General features: G+C 39.1%; 2 protein-coding genes across 22 annotated transcripts in view; one reads left to right on the forward strand and one right to left on the reverse strand.

Moving 5' to 3' along the window:
* Nucleotides 1-20,885, reverse strand: part of DCP1B (decapping mRNA 1B) — a 40,666-nt gene extending 19,781 nt beyond the window's left edge. The window contains exons 1-3 of the mRNA XM_042050212.1: nt 20,706-20,885; nt 20,166-20,206; nt 17,853-17,980 (exon numbers count right to left, since the gene is read on the reverse strand). Coding sequence (XP_041906146.1) covers nt 17,853-17,980; nt 20,166-20,206; nt 20,706-20,762 — 226 coding nt within the window. The 5' untranslated portion in view covers nt 20,763-20,885. The remainder of the gene's footprint in view (nt 1-17,852; nt 17,981-20,165; nt 20,207-20,705) is intronic.
* CACNA1C (calcium voltage-gated channel subunit alpha1 C) overlaps nt 8,967-21,106 on the forward strand; it is a 464,262-nt gene continuing 452,122 nt past the window's right edge. For 13 of the 21 annotated variants that reach the window (XM_042050204.1, XM_042050205.1, XM_042050210.1 and 10 more), the window contains exon 1: nt 8,967-9,486. In XM_042050204.1, coding sequence (XP_041906138.1) covers nt 9,357-9,486 — 130 coding nt within the window. In that variant the 5' untranslated portion in view covers nt 8,967-9,356. The remainder of the gene's footprint in view (nt 9,487-21,106) is intronic. The other 8 variants (XM_042050197.1, XM_042050201.1, XM_042050208.1 and 5 more) reach the window with 1 other exon arrangement.

Here is a 21,106-nt window from a genome sequence, read left to right on the forward strand (position 1 = left end):
GCACTGCTTCTGGCCATTAGAAGCTGAAAGACTCAAACCAACAGCAGAAGCAAGCCAGTTTACCTCAGCTCCGAGACAAACACAAGTAAAGTGATAACCAGAATAAAAGACTATTCTGGATTTTCCAGAACTACAACTAATATTTTGAAGTACAATTGCAACAAATACAACCCGATTTTGGGTCACAGAACAAGGACACTGGGTCTGTGCCACCAAACCAATCCACACCACCACCCAACAACATATCCCATCTTAACTCCAGTTTTAAGTCGGGATACTGCAGATCCAGAGACCTTTAGCCTAGATGTCAGCTGAGCTTCAAACACACCCACATTTACTTTCTCACCTTGGTTAAATATATTTTCAAGCCAGATTAGGAAGCACAGCTGAAAGCAAGCTAAGACCAAAGCCCAACATCCTCTGAGCTTAGAGGTCACCCAGTAAGTGGTGAAATCTTTCAGAAGTGGACAGTCCTACTGCTCTTCCTTCCACAGTGCTCCCATCTGTCCAGAACAGATGAACACTTCAGAAACACACCGAGAAACAATCACTCAGCTTGTGGCAGCACAACATACCCCCAGCTCTTTCATGCATGTGAGAATGAGGGACCAGTGAGAACGCAGTAACTTGTGGAAATCTGAGATACGTGGAGTAACCGTGGCATAAATTCACAGCGCAGTGGTATATTCTGCTGTAATCCCTATTTAAGAGAAAAATGTGTAAATAGCAGTAGTAAGAGTAAGTATTAATGGCCTCCATCTTGATTAATGATGAAGACAAAATGGCAAAAGACTATTCTTCTGTGTGTGACAACACATAAAACCCCACAACCAGAAATCTAAGATGATAACGAACTGTAATTGCCATGGAACCCGGCACACTCGTACACACAATGCAATTTCACTGCAAGCTTTCTACCAGCATGAAAACACTGCGGGTCTTATCAGGATTAAACATAAACAGATTACTTTTATCTGCCTTCCCACTCCATCAGAGTGTTTGACAAAATAGAATTCCAGATCTAAGTATCATTTGTAGAGTGGTAATTTCATGTTCATGTTAAAAATGAATCACGAAACATCAGAGGCACAAAGCAAATTTTTCTACTGCCACACAGAAGAGGAAATATTAAGTCACTTTTTGGCCCAGCTTCAACCATAAAGTTATGTAAGAAGAGATTATTGTAAAAAACAGAAAAAGATAAAATCAAACCTGAGTAATGAATTGATGACATTAAAGGAAAAGAAGTGCCAAAATTACATTGTTGTTAACAAGGTTACACAAAACTATGACATAATGCAGCTATGAAATCAAGAAGATCCAATTAATATTGAATGGGAAGCTAAATAAATTACTTAAATAAACTGACTGAAATTATTAATTAGTAAGGGATATCAGTCTTTAGAATTTTTAGAATTTGAGAAAGGCAGGCTACTCATAAATCGAAACTGAAAAATTATAACAAAATCTGTGAAGCTCCTTTAATAGCTCAGTGATTGAATTTCAGGAAGGACACTATTTAAGTTTTAAATCACGACTTCAGAGCCAATTCGAAAGCTTCCGCCTTACAATTTTCATTTTTTGGCTACGGATTTCTCCTGTCCTCACAGACACTAGAACACTTGATACTATTTATAAGCAGAAGCTGACAGCTGCTATCTCCCAGAATTACAGATAACAATTTCTAACCTCTCGATACTTGAAACATTCGTTTGGTTATTATGATAATACAGGATTTCTTACCAACTTCAATCATTCGTGTTAACTATTCTGTTAAAAAGAAAGGCATTCTCTAGGATTATTTTTTTCCTCTTCATTATGCCAGTGATTAGATTTTTGTCTTCTGGATAGACATTTCCATTATCAAAGCTTTTGTTTCAGTGTACCTGCAACATGTGATTTTTAAGCTTTTCCTCCACAGACTGCACAAAGTCTTTAAGCTTGGTAAAGACGAATACAGAAATAACTACTGACTAGAAATTCCCCTGTACCTAGGAACTGTTTTATACTTGCTGGTATTAAAAAAGTAAACAAATTCTTAATTTTTTTGTTTTATTCTTGATTTCATGCTTAAGGTACTTTACTTCATGTATAGTCTAGGCTCTTGCTCCTGAATATGTAAATCCACACTTGGCTATGTTAAAAAGAAGTTCCTGTATCCATGTCTTGCAAGGCAGGCAGACACCTTTATGTTGCTCATCTTTTCTCTCTGCTGTCTACCATCCATGCAATATCTGACCCTTCAGCAAACTACCAATGCTTGCATTTCTTTCTCCAGTATTTTTTAAACTACTGCAGCCTCCAATTGCAGGACCTATTGAAAAAAGAACCAAAGTAGGTTATATCCACAACAATGGTTTTCAATCTATGAGTTTGTAGTTTAAAAAAGGAACTAAAGCATGCCATGCTAATTTTGTGCTCTTCTGCTCCAATATGAGTGTGTTCCTCTCATCCATGATGTTTTACAATCACAATACAAGCATATGAGGTTCCTTCTCCTTTGCTCAGGCTCACGTGGTACAGGAGACCTGCCTGTTGAAGCTCTGCATCCTGCTCTCCAGCATAGTGCATGAGAGGACTGCAACAAGGGAAAGAAAATATAAAAAACCTGCAGCTAAGACAGCTGCACACTATCCTGGAAGGCTGAATTCCATCCCAGAGATGTTATGCAATGATACACAAGCTGTGAAATGTCATCTGAAGTGGCTGCACAGGCTGGGTATGCTGCATTTCCCAGGGGCTGAGTTGAGATCCTAGACCTGGGTGCAAGATTTGAGTGCATGACCTGCAAAAACACCAATCATCCCAATCCAAGTCTGTAAGAAGTGTTTTTGAACCTGTGAATAATAAAGACACTGGAAAAATTTGGCTTGAGTAATTAAAATCAGATATTCCATATTTAATTGGTCTCTAATTGTAACCACTCTGCCCTAGGATCCCAATTTGTGAAATGGGAAAAATAACATTCCTAATCTGAGCAAGGTAAAACAGTTTGGTTTGTTCACGAGTTATCAGCTATTATAGTGATGATCATTGGAGAAAACAACAAGAAAACCCAATAATTCTGTCTCTAGTGCAGAACTGCAGTGGTACATAACAAAGAAAGTGACCCATGCATCAGTAATGAGAAAAAACCAGAATACTGAGTAGCCTCTGGATGTGAACACCACCCCAACTATTTGATAACTGAAACAAAGTCCTTATTGCAAAAGAAGACAATCACACAATATAAAATTCCATAAACAGAGAGATTGCACAACCAACCTTAATGCTGGTATTTCCTGGTTTAGGAGCCCTAAAGTTCTTCTAGCTCTAAACAGGCTTTAAGTTCTTTCAAATGCAAAATTTTTCTCTTTAGATACTTAAACCCAGAACACTAGAAAAAACCCCTTCAGTTGTATCCTATTATACCAAATTGATAGAAATGTGGCTCATCAACAGGACTGGGATTTTTAGGCTTCTTGCTTCTTGAGATTGTGCAAAGCTGCACAGTACAAAATATGTATTAGGTAAATGCATTTGTTTCTAAATAGTGGAAATTCCTCTCTGGCTATATCCTGTTATTTCTGGAAGCTTTTAAAGAGAAGTCAAATTTTTTTATGGTTTCTCAGGCACAAAAATTTCGATAAATTGAAGCAAGGTAAGAGTTTTTCAAACAATGAAAATGTGTATTTTGATATGAGCTTCACCTAAATTCCTGAAAAGCTCTGAAAAGGCCCTACCTGTTAAATTATCAGACACTTGCTCTTTCATTTAAAGGTTGATAAAGCTCCTAACCCACTTAATTGGAGAACTGTTAATAAAGACAGAAAAAAGGAAGACTTGCTATTTCCACTATCTCAAATGTTTAAAATATTATATATGAACAAGCAAGCAAGAAGAAAACTCAAAACCCAACCAAACCAGTTATTAAAGGAAAAATAATCCTACTCAGAGACATGTTAATGCCAAGCATTGATTACACATGGCCAGCACTGATTACACATGGCCATTTTTCAGCTTAACCAGTGAAACTCAAGTGAAGAAGGAAGTGTTTAAGCAATTTTATTGAAAAAAACCAAACACAAAATATGAAGCAACAAAACCCCCAACAAAATGAAAAGGCCCCTCCAGACCCCTTCCCCCAAAAGCAAATGGTTTGAGAGTGGGCAATGACTGGCAATGCTACTCAAGTCAAGAATAAGTTCCTCACTACCATCTGTTTGTGCTTGGAACCATGCCTTAAAAGTCAAGACAAAATTTTTGTTAATAGAATGGACCCTGAAATATTCCTGCCATCATCTAGCAGTCCATGCAAGTTGGGGGACCAATTTGCAGACTTCCAGATAGAGCCAGCAAATATTTCTGGTTTCATGAGGCAAAAAAAAAGGGACAGCACAGACACAGTGGATTGTTTAATAAATCTTATCTGTGGCTCTACTGTAAGAGACTGACTTCAGGCAGATTTTAAATCCAAATTTATCAGAATTTTTTTGCGATGAAAAGTCAACTGTGTACCAGTCAAACAAAACAGGGTCACTGGAAAGCCCTCTAAATGGCCTCAAAGCTGAAGTTCTGTTAGCACTGCAGGAAAATGTAAAGCCCATTGATCCGTTTATTTCCATAAAGCTCAGCAGATCTAAGGGTCCATCAGCAGGTTCTTTACTTTTTTTGGAAAAGAGCCCAAATGCAAACTGTATTTGCAAGATTTCCCTTAAATATGCCTTCTGTTGATGCTACAAGAAATTTTTAGTCATGACACAGGAATAGCATCTATGTTATGATCCATCTGGCTTAGAGAATTTATTTTTTTCCCCCCACACCACTGGTTTTCCAGTCACCTCCTGCCATTGCATCATCAGTTCCAAATAATTTTTAAATCATGATGGTGCGTGACAGTGAAATTAAGGCAGGAAGGCTGTAGATGCCAGGCTATCAATTTCTTAAATAACAAGTTGGTCTTAATAAATATTTTTTTCTTATAAATAGGCTCTCTTAAATAACAAGTGGTTCTCGTTACTATTTCACAGTAGACTTCCAAAATGTCCCCATCAGACTAGAGCTCCATTGCCTTTTGTAATGGAAATGACTGAAGAGTCTCACTCAAGGAGTGTAAAAGGTAAGTGAAGAGGTACTAAGAGAAACGAATGGTGGGTGAAAGTCCTGTTCTAGTTTTGATAGAGAAAAATGATAGACACTGACTTTAGAAAGGTAAGTGAAAAAGTCTGCAGCAAAGCTAAAAACTACATCCACATATCCTCAGCCAACACAAGCATGGTTCGTGTGAAATGAAAACCCATCAGAGAAAGGCTTACTGGAAAACAAATGCAACTGCTCAACATCTGAAACTATTCTCTTTTTTAGCTTACCTGTGCTCTATATTCTCTGCTAACTTTCTAAAGCAAACAATAAAACATGTCTTCAACGCATCGAAACAAAGCCAGGCCCTGATCTACAGAACACATCCGAACACAACACAAAAATGCCTTACACAAATCTAGGCTAAATATAAATCCATACCTTCCAGCAGCAGAAAGGCTTACACTAACAGAGCACTGTCACAAGTGGAAGAGGTTCAACTAGAAACCTTTTCTTGATTCTGTGCACTTCACTCCTACCTAGTAACAAAGAGCAAAGAGAACTCTCCTCAATCAAGAAGGGGACAACATAGCTTTTCCAGCCTGGGGACAACAGAAGAACTACTTTTATTGGAAAGAACAGAAAGGAGAGCTACCTTCAGTGTCTCAATTTCCATCCCTTTTCTTTCCACCTGCCTTCCACTATGTTAAGAAAAGCAGCAGCTTCTGTATGTTCCTTGTGGAGTATCTGGGCATCCAGTCCCATGGGGAAAAGGTGCTCTGCTGTGTGTGACACACACAGCTGGTAGAGGACTCACCAGGATTCTCACATCAAGGTTTTCATTTATAATTTAGTCCAATCTAAGAATATGTTCCCAATTATTTTTAAAGTGCATCTCTGAGGTACCTGCCAAAGGTACACCTCTAATTCCACAGCTATAGGTAAAGTCAAGGTCACGTTGTTTTCCAAACTCTGACAGTGCCATTTTCCAGTACATCTGAAGAGAGGGGAAAAAAGAGAAGACGATTTTAACCTCAAATAGGTGTTCAAGAGCATGTCATTTTTTCCTGAAACCTGAATTTTTACTATAATCAGTATGATGAGCTGTCACTCCAAATGGTTTAACTCCCACAAAATAATGAACTTCAAAAAGGCCTTCATGAGGAAAATAAGCAACCTTAACTATAGATGATGTTTCTAATTCTGACTGTTGTGATCTCATCTCGTATTTCTTAACTGCATACCTTCAGATCCTAAGTAATGGAAATACATTTGCAGATCTGGACTAAGTTCTTAGCCTGCAACAATAAAAGTCTAAGTTACTTGTATATACTTGTAACAAGAAACACGTAAGAAATACCCTAAGATCAAGAGAATTTCAACCCCCTCATTTTTGTATTTTTCCATTTGGATACTCTGTACACACTATCATTTTGGAGGTAGGCAATTGTTTGATTTTTCCTACACCATCTCTAGTTCTAAAATGCTTAGAAGAAGAATTAAAAAATTCACACAGAAATAGGCAAAAGTCAACTACTCCTCCTGAGATCTCACAAAGCTCGTATTTACAGCGTATCTCATGCATTCCCTTTTATTGCTTTGCCGCAGCCTGTTAACATGTTATACTCAACACATTAAAGAGTTCTCTGCTGTTCTGTAGCCATTCCTTCTCTTGCAGTCAGCTCTTACACTGCCTTCAGCAACATCTGCTTGGCTGTAGAGCTGCAGAAACTTTTCAGTACAATTTTTAGCAATATAATACAACTTCCAGGCACAGAAAGGACTTCCACTGCTCTCACAGAGTGACAGGCAAACAGTGATAGGCTTACTCCAGTTGTGAGTAGGTTCACACTGTGTTCACAAGCTAAATTTCACCCTGAAGCCTTTATCATTCACATATGGTCACTGCATTTTTACGTGCTTGAAACGTGAAGGATCGTTAAAGTACTAATATAAATGTTACACCTGCATTTTCGTTGTGAAATTGAAATTTAGCAATTTCTTTCATGAAGATACGAATACCATCCCTTTGAAGTACCTTGCTGCTTTTTTCTTTTAATTACTGTAATTCTAATTCACATTTGTATATATTTTAAAATTTTATATTAACTGCTGAAGTTAGTGTTCAGGTTACAGAAGAGTCAGTAAACTTCTGAGTATTCTTGCACACGAGACATTCTGTGTGCAAGAATACAGAATGTTGTGTGTACAAAGAGAGAAACAACACACCCCTGAGATCAAATTTGTCACCAAGCAAATGTAATTTAAGTAGTAAACAGTTTCTTATTTAACCTGTAATTCAACAGAAAAGAAACCCCTCACAGTTATCAAATTCATTTTATATTAGCAGCTAAACATTTCACAATAGCAGCACTGGGAGGTAGCCTGCAACTTCGAATCCCTGATTATAGAGATAGTTATATTTAAATAAAAATTTGGGATTTTTGCCTTGGACTATTTTCACTGCAGCAACTGTATTATTTCCACACAAAGTACAAATGCATATTTCATTTTGCTTCAGAAGTCAGCAGTGTTTTACTAGCTTATGCATAATCCTTTAGGAGTAAAACTTCAGGGTTATCATCATCTCCTTCCTCAGTCTCTCCCCTCCTTCAGCTTTTAACTCTCAGTGCAAATTTGAACATCTGCTTTTCTTTCTGTTAAAGAGGGTTAGAGAGAGAGAGAAATATTCACATGAGAGAAACCAGAATAAGAACAGGTAACAATAAACAAAAAGTAGCAAAGCCCTGCAGGAAGACATACCATACCTTACAAAAAAAATTCCAATGTCATTTCTCTCCTTTTTCTAATTATTATGAAATTTCATGAACTTGTTAATTGAGAGACGCTACATGTTCCTGTATAGAGGATTTAACATTGTATGTTGTTTAGGAAAAGATATTGAAATGTTACAGAAAGGCAGTTTGTTTGGCAGAGACAAAAGAATTGGTACAGCTCATCAAACAGAAAGTCCATACCCTGTCTAAGACAATGGCCAGCAGCAGATGATTCACAGAAAGAATCTTCTGAGTCCCTTTATTTTTGACTTCTGACCTGAAGCATGTGTCTTACATCACTTACTTTTTCTTTTCCCCCTGGCTACAGAATCTCTCTGGTTGGTTTAATGCACGTAAATAATACCTCTGTTATGCAAAGGGATTACTAAACCAGGCTCCAAAAGTCCTAGGCATATGTATGTCCAAAATAATGAAGCCAGAAGGAAATACCCACCAGGGTATTTTTTCAGACTGATTTTAAGCAATGCATTACGATATGAAGACTTTGTATTTTATTAAAGGAAGCTCCTCTGCAAACCCAACAACTGGGTTGCAGCCACAATGATTAAAGCAGAGCAGGCAGCAGGCATTCAGCCCAGTGCTGTTACTGGTTTGTATGCCAGTTAAGACAAAAAAGCCATGCAGCATTTGCAGCCCGAGTGGAATTCCACTGGAGCACTTGCACCGTGGTTCTGTATGTAACACATTCCTTGTCCTTTAAAGGGTATGCTATCTTACACTTGGGAAGGGTTTCTTTCCTTTTCCCTCCTGTAATTGAAAAGTATTCTTTACTGCCGATTTAAGGCTTGTTTTGACAAAGAGAGCACTGATGAGGCACTCAAGAGCTTGTATTAAATCAAAGTTAGACAGAAGTGAGCAGCTTGTATATGTGCTGTGGGATACACTTGCTCACATATTTATCTTCCATGTTTTGAGAGAAGGTTACAAATATTTTTATACACATACACACACATATAAAAGAGTGTGAGTAAGCAAGCTCACATTCCAAGAGAAGTTTTCTGGCTATGTCAGGAGCGTAGTCCACCCTCTGCTAAGCAAACCTATTTTTTCCAAGCACAAGAGGATATTATCAGAGGAGCCCGTGTGGACATACAGAAACCAGAGATCGTCATGGCTCGCTGAGGTGATGAGCTGACGGGTGGACGGCGCCCATTATCTTCACTCCTCAATCCAAGTTTTCCTGAAAAACGGACAGGGGGAGGAGAAGGCTCCAGCTGAGTGTAAGGCACAGAGGACAAGCAAAGGATTAGGAGTGAACAGCAAGAAAAGGAAGGAGAATGCAAAAGATATTGCAAACATTTCAAAGAGCTAGAAAATAGTTCCTAGATGAGAAGATCCAGTTGTCAGCAATTTAAAACAATATTCAGGTTTTAACTTCTGTACAAGGCTATTACATAAAATAACTCTGAAGCAAGAAAATTAACCAAAAGGAATGTGCCTTCACTATCTCTAGAAAATACACTTAGGTTCAGCTGCTTCAACGCTCCTTGGAATTTAAAAATGTTTCAAGCCTTGGTTCGGCAAGCATATCACCCCCTGGCCAGCCACCAGCCAGGGGAACCCGACACGAAGTACAAGGGGAAGGTGGTGCATGAAACTCAGCTGAACTGCTTCTACATCAAACCTGGAGGTAAGACAACATCACCCACTTGTGTGCACAGAACCTGTACTGCTAGCTGCCAGGAGTGTTGTCCTCGTGTTTAAATAGAGCAATCTGTGTAATGTAGGAGACTACACTAATACCTCGCAGCAGTATTTGGTGATAATGTACTGTGAAGCCCTAAATGTGTGATCACACCACCACAGGATCTAGATAATTCTGGTAATTCTCAAATCTGGGGAGTTAAGTAGATGGATGGTTATACATGGTAGATGGATGGTTATATCTTGGTTATATATTGTATTTTGAGCATCTAATGAACATTGCTTCCCCACTTCCACTGTGACATGATTAAAAAAAAGGAATGCAAGTATAAGAAAAAGAAACAAAAGGGTTTTTTTGTAGACAAAGAGGCTAAGAAGTTTAAAACATACAAAAGCTGGAAATACTAAATACATGCGTGCGTATGTGAAGGGATTAAGCTGCAAAGGCGGTTACACAAGGGATTTGTGAAAAGCAGCCAGCTCTGGGATATCCTTGTTTGCAGGAGAAATACATAGACACTCATGTACGTACTGCCCCTGATCCTGAAACACTTCCCATTTTATGCTATACCAGGAGGGATGTGTGAAGTAGAGGCTGTACAGGTAGCCACATGAAAATAACCCCTCTGAAAAAAAATCATTATCTGTTGCAAGCCAAACTCTTGAGCATTACTGCATCATATGCCTATCTTATCTTGAAAAGACGTCAGGAATGCCCAGCACTGGCACTACACTCTCCACAGTAAACCTCCAGACAAGCTAATTTGTTGCTTATATGCTGACATCCATAAATGGGAAACAAAGACTGTGTCTAGCAGATATATGCAGTATTACTCTCCTGCCATTCCATACAGAAACTCATCACAAAGGTGGGATGCTTGATACATGCTTCTAACTCTATTCCATATCCTGTTCCTACTGATTTGTTTGCCCAGACAGAGCTACAGCTCCCCCATGCACAAAATAATTACCAGCCATCAAAAAACTACACAGCTTTTTTATCTTAGCTCCATAGCCTGTTTCTTCTCGCATGGCATAAAGCTGCTCTGACTTCCAGATTGGGCTGAAACTGAAAACCTACATTAGGATTTCTGCACTTCTTTTCCTTACACTTTTTTTTTAAAGCACCTCCAACATGCAACAGAACACATCATTAGAGCAAAAAGATGGCTGCAGTCATCGTATTTACAGCTGCAAAAAGCCACTCGACAAATGAAAACCATTCTTAACTGCTTGCTTTGTTCGGTCAAAGGCTTCCACAATTGGCACCAAATCCTCAGGGTAGGAATGGTGACGAAGAAACACCTGAAACATCCTTTTTAGAAAGTCTGAATAGAAATATCTGTGCTGAGATGGGCAGCGTGACAAGGGACATGGTGTTACGCATCAAAAATTGAAACTTAAGGCCTTCAGAAGTGGTGTCTACAGCTTCCACTGAAAAACATAAACTGTATTTAGTTTGAAGGAAAATATGAATAATAAGGCAGCCCTGGAAAAACTAAATTTAGAAACACTTATTAGTACAAACTATTTTGCTTTAAAAACAACAAACAAAAAATAGTTTTGCAGTTCGTCCTCCTTTTTTTGTTTTTTAATATGAACTGTAAAAACCTAAATCATAGAACATTTACTCTCCACAATACACAGAAAAAAACCCCCAAACACCCTAAAGCTGAATTAACTAATACCTGCTAATCCTAGAATCACAGTAATAATTTAGTTTGGCTGGGGTCTCTGCAGTTCACTTAGCCCAACCTTCTGCTCAGAATAGTGGCAGCTGCAGCGTGAGAGACACTTAGGGAACGAAGAAATCATGATCAACTACAAGGTTCCAAAAAAAACTATATCCTATGGCAAAAATAAATCAGTTGATTTATTTTTAATTAATATTTTTGTTCACTTCCCTATGTTAGAAATCCACTCCCCCTTCCATAGATTTAAGCAGAGTTTAGTTACAGGTTTCAAAACCTGTAGTTTGTGCACTCTAGAACAGGCAAGCCAAAAAGCTACCAGACTGCAAAATCCTAATTCCTGATGTTAAAACCCACTTCCCCTGAGCCAGCACTGCTGCATGTCCATCTATCCCCAAGTGCAATATTAAGTTATACCATCAAGTTATAATAATATTTTTATATCTCAGCAGGCAGGCATTAAAGATTTTCAGGTATCCTTGAAAATTAAAATGAGACAGGAAAGCACAAAAATCTAATATATAAATGCACATATTTTATGGTTCTAGTGATAAAAATGTAAATTGGTATCTATACAATTTCCGAGGGGCAGTTTATTATTTTTCTTGACATTCTGAAGTAATTTTTACCATTTTCTAAGCACATTAAAATCATTGGTTAGTTGAAGTATAGACCACAAAGGCAGGAACTACATGGGAAACGTAGTAGAAAATTAGTAATGCTTTTATCTATGCTTTTACAAACTGGTTTATGAACAGATAATTTCTGAGTGTAGGTACAAGGAAGTCAATAAACTGAGTGCTAGAGGCCACCTCGCATGAAAGAAAAAATTATCAGCACTATGAATCCAATAAATAGAGGCAGGAAGAAACTGGCTCTCCTCTCTCAAGAAAATCTGCAGATGACAAACTATAAAACAGTTAAGTTGGACAGAAACTTAAAAAGGTTTCCAAAAAAATGCATGCAACATGACAAAGCTCATGCTGCATCCTTCATCTTCTGGGTTTAGAATCAACTCTTACAAAAACATTAATTATTTTCAGCGTGCGTGTTTTCTTTGGAAATTTAAAAAAGGGAAATAATGCCTATGCTTAAGAGTGTTAGCATTCCAACACTCAGCAAAACTGAGGTTTCACTTTAAGGTCAGGAACATCCAGGGAAGATAATCGTGACCTCTGCTGCTGTTCTGTCTTGCTGGATACACGATGAATTTTTAAAATGCTGACCAAAGGAGAGAAACTGGAATGGAAAGGAGGAGAGATTTGTTTGTATCTCTGAGACAAAAATGTCTCCAAGGACAGAACCTCAGGTAAACCACAATCATTTGTATTCTGCACAAATGGCAGTAGTCAGTCCAGGCTGACTTTTTAAAAAGAGCTTTACCCAAAACTGTTTAGCAAAAAACCAGGCTGAGAAGAATACATCCCGAAAAAGGACAAGGCCCTTCTGCCAAACTACTTTGCATTTCTACAGTATGGGTTGACACTTCTGTTTCAAACTGACAAACACTTTTCAAAGACTTTTAAACTACAGAAATATTTTCTTCAACAAAACATGCAGGTTGTAGCAGGATGGAATAATAATTCTGCAAACAAACTTAACCTTAAAAAAAACTGGTTTTAAGTTATTCAGTTGTGACAAAAACACCACATTTTGCTTAATAATGCAGCAACAGAAAGCCATTTCTGAATCCGTAGACCACTGAGTTTAGAGAAAAAATAACACAAATTGGAAAAAGTTAAAACTATTTACAGGTATTTGTTTCAAAATTCTGAAAGACGAATGAGCATTTGGGGAATAATCAACTGAATACACATTTCAGTTTTCTGCATTTATCCTGCTGGGGTTTTGATACTGGACCTGATAATGCATGTTGGCAGGGAAGAGGTTGATAAATAAGGTTCTCCTTTCTAAACTGACATTTTTACCCAAACCAAAAATATTGAACAGAAACTACTACATCATAAAGACAAAGGCTGGAATATCTATTTTGCCTGTCTCAATGGACCAAGTAGTAGTTTATTGGTCAATATACAGAAGACCGAGTCTAAATATACACACAAGTAAATTTAACTACCAAATACTGGTTTCATTCTCAAATTAGAAAAAAAAATCAGAACGAAGAATAGGTTTAAAATATTGTATTACACAATAACGTAGTATAGACTATGAACACATTTCAAGGGGAGAAAGACACCATGGTAGCCAAAAGACTGTTTGTCATATTTTACATGTCACTCAGATTCTCTTCTTTTTGCCTCCTACTTTCCCTTCAGAAGTAAACTTTATAAGTCTTCAAGCTAAGATGCTCTTTACAAGAGAAATGTCACTTGCAGGGTCACTGCAGAGGTGAGACACTTATTATCCATTTGTATTTTTACCAGGATGTATCACCTTAGAAGGGTGAACTAAAATGAGCCATGATCAGCCTCAAATGAAGATGAGTTGTTCTATTTGAGAGGGCTCATGGATGCTGTAACACAATCTAAGAATGAAAAATAATAGTTTGAGGAAAATATACACTGTTACCTTTTCCTAAACATTTTACAATCACTTGCCCTCAAGCATATGTTTAGAAAAATTTTCATACATAATTATGAACGACGGGGGAAGAATAAAAAATACCCATGAACAACAGATAAAACCCACAAAATTTCTTTAGACACCTGGCAAACTTCCCTCTCCCTCCTGTCCCATTTACCAGATGTCTCTGCAGTGTAGGAATCTGGGAAAATAATACCAAATTTTCAGGGTTCTGATAGACATATGGTGGCAGGTTAAACTGCAGAACTGAAACAAGTGTGAGGTTATGTACATACCACATGCGTCTGCACAGCTTTGCCCAAACCAGGCATGCCTGTACTCCTTGCTGAGCCTCTGCAGAAGGCCAAATCCAGCAGACACATCTCACTAGAAGGCTTTATTCCATGGCAAGCTTAGGAGATGACATGAGCAAAGCCCTTGCTACAATGTGGCACAGAAGTAAAAAGTAACTTCTGTGTCCAAATAGGTACAGAACCTGTCAGAGAGAATTGGTTGACGTGTCACACAATTCTTCTCCACTCAATATAGCATAAAAGCACCCAATTAACCTGTATCAGATCATTGTCACAATTAGCATACTATTTTAAGGTAGGATCTTGTGTTCTTGGCAGCTGAAATGCTCAAGGTGAAGCCAGCTCTGAGATAAGCAACTTGATATTCCCCAAATTCTCTGTTTCCTATAAGCATCAAAACCAATGTTCAGCCATGAAAAGGTAAATGAGTGAAATCAGGAAATAATTCACTGACCCAGCACACAGACATAAACACCTGGCACAGACTGGGGAATAGCTGTTATTATTATATAGCTGCTAAAGGGAGAAAACGAAGGTAATTTAATCAATAATTTACTGCTATGTATGTCTTCTGAACTATCTCATATCAATCAACATCAAGGCTTAAGCAGCAGGCTCTAAATATTGGCTTTCCCAATAACTATCACCAAAAACTAATGAAAAAAGTTGTAGTTATGTAGTTTAGTCAAATACACAACTCCTGAAATTTTAAAAAATCTTTAAAACTGTTAGATCATCTACACAAAACCAGAACTACTGTCTTGCTCTCAGAAAGCAAACATCTAAAATTGCAGTTAACTATGTGAGTTTAAAGGTCTCATTGCAAATTGCCTGTTTGATCCATAAACCTTCTGTTCCTTGGTGGACAAAGATTTCTGCTGGCATTAAAAACTGTAATTTGAGCTTCCCTCCTGGCTTTGAAATGAATAAGCCCAGCTCTACCCTAACAGATTCCCCAAACAAAACTCTTCTGTGAAATAGTGGATCAGTGCAAACATTAACTGGCATGGATCCCAAATCCAGCCTGAAAAGTCCTGGGACTAGACTGTGTCTCCAACATGGTGTTTAGACAATATTTCAGCTTAAGATGACCAGGATCATATGAAACAATAGAAGAAATATGAAAAAATAATCAAGTAAAAAGATGAAATATACCTTTTTTATTTTAACCATTCTAAAATGTATATTTATTGTGTATCATTTTGGAAAATTTTGTCTGTTGGAATCATATACTGGATACAAAGCAAGCTTTACAAAAGGATAGCTATTACATGACAAAATGTTGTTGGACTTGTCCAGTACACAAGTACCACCTTTTGCTGCCAAGAGGATTTATTTTAGACTGTGTGATACAACCAGCCACAGAAATTCAGCTGTACAAAATGAATTTTGAATACTGGAACAAACAAAACAATGGGGAGAGCCAGCAATTAGAAACACAGAGGAAATGGTTAGTTTTGTTAGATCTAATAAGAAGACATGTATGAAAAACAGCATAAGAAGTCACCAAGTCAAACAACACGTTAGAAAAAGATAATTTGTTTCCAGTTACTGTTAAGTATTACTGCCAAACTGTCCACTGTTCTGCCAAGTAAACAGCTATTACTGAGTACTCCTTGCTAGTATTGGAAAGCAGGGGATAAAAATAATATGACAACACAAGGGCCTGAGCCCCCCAGTTTTGTATGAGAACTTCATTTAACAAGGAATAAGCCTCAAGCCTTAGTTTTGCAAAAAGCTATAAAGACAAGTTGTACAATAAAGCACAACAGCAGGAAAATATTCCTATAGAAAATTCAAGAGGACATTCAGAACTGTGTTTGGATGAGACCCTTGTGAAAACACATCCTTAAGGTTGAGGAGATTATTTTATGTTGCAAAGGCTTTGAAATACAAAGTAAGGAAGAAAGGGCAAGAGGTATCTGCAACTCAGTGAAGAAATCACCATATGAACTATTTGTAGGGACCTAAAGAAAAGTCAAATGAGCTGGCAAATAACTTGTCTTCCAATTTGCTCTGGAAACAGATGTCCTCATGAAAATCTGAGAAAACAACAGTTTTTCCTTTGAAGTATCAAACCTTCAGTTTTCTTGAAGAAATAATAATTAAACCTTTGTAAGATTATTTTAGGAAGATAAACATCTAGGGGTAACATATCCTTATACCAGAACTCACCTGACACTGACAGATTTTATAGGGTTTTTTTAGTAAAACAAACATGAATCTTCTCTCAAACAACCAAATTCTCGATTCAATTAAGAGGTATAGATTTACCTAGGTTAGATCAAACAGCTAACCCTGGTAAAAATCAGATCCACAGACCCAGGCATCCTGCTCAGAAGCACAGGCTACTTCTTATATTTGAGACCCCACAAATCTAAAATTTTGACATCTCTTAGTGAAAAGACAGCTTACATCCCTCAACCCCTGATTTTTCTGCTAGTAAAAAAAATAAATTACTACACATAAACTGTGATTACTGCACATAAACACTTATTTTCTGTCCCTACAGAATTATGACAATTTCTAATTACTCATTATACCACTTGTCTCAACAAAAATGAAAAATTAAGAGATCAGGTTTCAAAAGGTAGATATTAGTATCTACATAAATAAACTCCTATGGAGTTTCAAAACGAGATTAAACAAGATTACACCTATGTAAGAAAAACCCTTCCAAATCAGAGGGAATAAAGAGGTGTCATAGTACTTCAAATCCTAATGGCTGGTCCAGTCTAGGTTAGCCTGGATATGTCTGCGAATCTTTTCAGTTTCTTTCTGAATTCCAATTCTTTGTCAACCTAGCAAATACTCTCAAAAATAGCAGTTTCATTTAGGCTATTTAGAATGTTCTTTCTCTATTGTTTCTACCACACAGTGTGTGTGAACAACAGGATTCCCTCTTGAAATATTTTCCAACTCCAAATTAGTTTATGAAATAAAAAGGTCTAGCACATTATCAAATTGGGCTGCTTTGCAAGCCACAGATTGCTTTTGCCTTTGCTTCACCCAGAGGGAACACTTGAGCATCACAGTTCACATAAACCACTTGTGCAATCTGATTTTATGCATAAAGGACAAAGCCCAGATCATGTGCTACAGCTCTGCTTCAAGCACAGCTACGAACTGTGGATTTACAACTGCTCCCTGCACATTGTAACAGTCTGTGTGCGGATCTGCATGCACAAGTGAGCTTCCTCACATCTTCCACTCATTTCTGAGCTTGCCTGACACTTGCTAATTCTTGTGCAAAGATAATCATGCAATATAAACAGAAAGCCCAAAGTAATAACTTTGTCTTTCAGCGGGGTTTAAATTAGACTCAGCATTATGTTGTCAAGAGTTACGCCTAATAGTTGAGAAGCAACCTGCCTTCCAGCGTGCTCCAAGAACAGTATTTTGGAGCTGAAGCAGAACACAGGGTTTGGATTGGCTGCATTTGTCTATTTTTATGCAGAAAATCAAGACTACAAATATTACACTGAGACTTCCCAGCACTGACTGGGGTATATTCAGAAAACACACGCACACACAGAGACTTTCTCTGTCTCTCGCAGCCCATCACAGACACGCAACCATAAGGATCCAAATTTGTCAGTGGAACGAGGAGATTACTCCTAAGCTCATTCTAACACTTTCTTTAGCAGAGTGGCATTTTAGGGAGCACTGAGCAATTCTTCTCTCTCAGCGCACCAAAAAAGCAAAATGCATTCCTTCAATTTCAGCCCGTGGAAGCTGCAGTCTAAGCACTTGGACTACCTTAACCAAGAACAGACTGAAGGGAACCCGACTCCAGCATTTAACCCAACGTGTCACATACTTACACCTGGCATTTCTGTAGAGTAGGAAGGGGTCCTGCAGCTGGAAATCGAGGTCTTTAGTAATAGGTTCTGTTCGATTTTCCATGCTCAGTCTGTTCATGATTGTGAAACCATGCCTTGGAGAAGCCGATCTGAAAAGGAACAAGTAGAAACCCCATCGAGTCGAGGAAAAAGGAAATAATGAGAATTTCTTTGCTGTGTAGTGCTCCAAATTCATTATTTATTTATTTCTAGGAGATGCTACAAAAATCTAGTTTTGTTGCCAAGGAAATAACAATTGACTCTTGCAGTTTCGTTAATCCTTTTAATTATGACAAAGCCCTACATGATACATGAGGAATAAACAGACCCTCAGCATCACATGATCCAATGCCACCATCTGCCCTATAGTTCCTCACTGGACAAGAGGGCAGCAAATAAAACAAGTCAGAGCAAGCAAACTTTTCAGCACCCAGGTTAACAACTGCAGATACTAACAGTCATCAAAGAGAGAATGTTCTGTACCACCTAAAGCATAAGGACAAAAGTGACCATGTGAGGAACTGAAACAGGCTGCCCCAGAGCAGCTGTGAATCCTCCCCCAGCCATGAATGATCCCTGATAAACGATGAACCTAAACCACTCTATGACTCTAAATCATTATGCTCATTCATGGGGATTACGTGTCAAGTCTCTCAGATAAAAGTGAACTGTGAAACTTATCATGATCCTGACAGGAAATACTCCTTTCAAACCAAGTTTGGCAACAAAGGAAAATAAGATGGCTAAATACTGGGGGAAAGTGCCATCTCTGCTTAATTGCTGGTGTGTGGATTTCTCTATGGAACCAAAACACAGGAACCTGTATTACAGGATTGGTGTCAACCAAAAAATAAACGAAAGGGAAATTTTTGACAAGAATCCTTGTTTGCAAGGGTCAATATTTCACTTCAAACAAACAAACAGTCCACTTCCACTGGTAGTAACCCAGCTGGAAGTCTGGCTTTTTAACGGCTCCTCAGAACTCACAAAGATGAGCTGGGCAGTAAATAAGCCAGCCCAAGTAATGTCATTTTACATTGTGACTATGGTAATGAGAAGCAACAAAGGCAACACCAGTGGTTGCCAAAATGTCTGTTGGCAATGTCTTTTCTGCAGAAGTCACAGAAAGTTAAAACTGATGATGATGTTACTCTCAGTTCACAACCTGTTCCATACTGCTGCCTAAAGGGCAGCCAGGCAGTAACCTCTGCCCTAAATGGAAACTTCCTCAGGCAACAAAAAGAACAGTGAAAGGTAACAAATACCAGAAGTAGCAGGTTTCGTGTTGTCAGTTCTGGAGCTCTGAAACCAACATACCAGGAAACACTGCTTCTGCTTTGCAGCACACAAGTTGCCACATCCACCTACTGCCACCACAACAAAGGGCTGCTTCTTTCCTCTCGTGGTGGTAATTTTAACAGCATCTGATCTCCACTCACCTGAGAGCAGCTTAGAAAAATTACTGATGACCATTGCCACTGCTGGTACAAGAGAGCCGGAAAGACTGGAACCAGCATTCCCACTTCCCACAAAGCTGACAGGCTCTTGGGCCTCTCTGTCACCTCACACGCACCCCTCTCATCTTCTCAAAACCATCTCTTGCTTTCTCAGCTCTCCTACCGGCTCCTCTTTGACATAAAAGTTGAAAAAGTAACTTTATGCTTTGGCCTTATACCCCAGCAGCTACTGCAAGACCTGCTGACTGTGTAACTTTCTGATTTTAACAACAGTCACAGAGAAATGCTGGGGCACCAGCATGGAAACCCCAGCATGGGGCAGGCTTTGCAACAGAACAAACATTATGTGCATTTTTACAAATGCCGTAAAAAATGATGCTCTGAAAGCCACAACCAGAGTTGCTGCTAAAAGAAAGGATTAAAATCACCCAAAATGTTGGATGTATTATGCATGAAAAATGAATAGACACAGGTAGTATGAAAGTTCCCCAAGTAGGGAACACAATATTTCAAAAGCTCTGCCATTCCCTTCCTTTAAGCAATATCATTATTTATTTCACTCCTTTTCGTTCAGACACTTTTAAACTGCAAATCTTATTTAAATTTACACAAAAAATTCCTACAGTTTACCCATACCGAGATTTAAATCACATTTGGAAGTCCTATCAAAATACAAGGTAATGTCTCCTTCAGAGTGTTTTCTTCCCCACTTTCCTTTTGTTTCTGCTAGTTTCAGTTTCTTTTCACCCTTGAGCAAGGGGGAGCATTTTACTTCATTCCAGCCAGCTTTTCCATATCCACAGCTTTCACCCGTTAGGTTAAAATGTAGCCTCCTCACCTCGTGTAAACAAACAGCGTTCCCTCCACATCTGTCTTCTCCTGCAGAAATGGAACATTAAAGAAGTTGAAGACAGGGCAGTGTTTTGCTCACCATCGGTGAGCCCCCTTTCCTCTGTTTTACCAGTACCATCAGTTACACCTGTCTCACCCAAGCCAGGAAAAAATAACTAAACCCAGCTTCATGGGCTGGTGGGGAGAGGCTGGAGCTAGCACAGGTCACCATGCAGCTGACCCAAGTTTCGAGGTAAGGTATGAAAATGCTAAAGGCACACCACCATTGCACTGGGTTAATTCTAGGCTACACATGAGCACAACACACAGGCAAGAGGGAGAGAGGGGACTTTCCAAAGGACACCTGCTTTGGAACAGAATGTTTGGGACAGAAATGGGGGAAAACAACACAGAAGGCAGACTGGGCAGGTTCTTCAAATACAGGACCTGAGCCTCACCATTACAACAAGCCAAGAACCACCTGCAACGAGCCTGAATGTTCTATTAGCCAAAGTTTCCCCATGGATATTCCATTCGTGCATCTTACACCAGCGCTGTTAGCGCTGCTGACTCCACCACTGCCCCGGGCACGCCTGGGTTCCATTACAGCTGCTGGAAGGGCAGCGCAGCGCCTGAGGCCCACAGCCCGGGGCTGCACCCCACTCTCCCATGGCCTTGCTTAAAAACGAGACCTGGGCTAAACTCCAGCCTCCACAACCCTCCATGGGCTCGCACTAAACTCCAGCCTCCATAATCCTAGATTAAACCCCAGGCGTCCATGACCCGAGGTTAAACCCCAGCCTCCACAGCCCCTGCTGCACGCGGCACAGCTCCTCCACGCTGCAGCCCCCCCCCCAGAGCCTTCCCGAGCACCGCGGGGCCCCTCAGCGGGCCCAGAGCGGCCGAACCGGGGAGCCCCGCGGAGCCCCTCCCGCTCCCCACCCTCAC

The sequence above is a fragment of the Corvus kubaryi genome, unplaced genomic scaffold (genome assembly GCF_017639235.1).
Source record: "Corvus kubaryi isolate FWS band 111438036 unplaced genomic scaffold, C.kubaryi_AGA036_p1.0 72, whole genome shotgun sequence".
Taxonomy (NCBI): domain Eukaryota; kingdom Metazoa; phylum Chordata; class Aves; order Passeriformes; family Corvidae; genus Corvus; species Corvus kubaryi.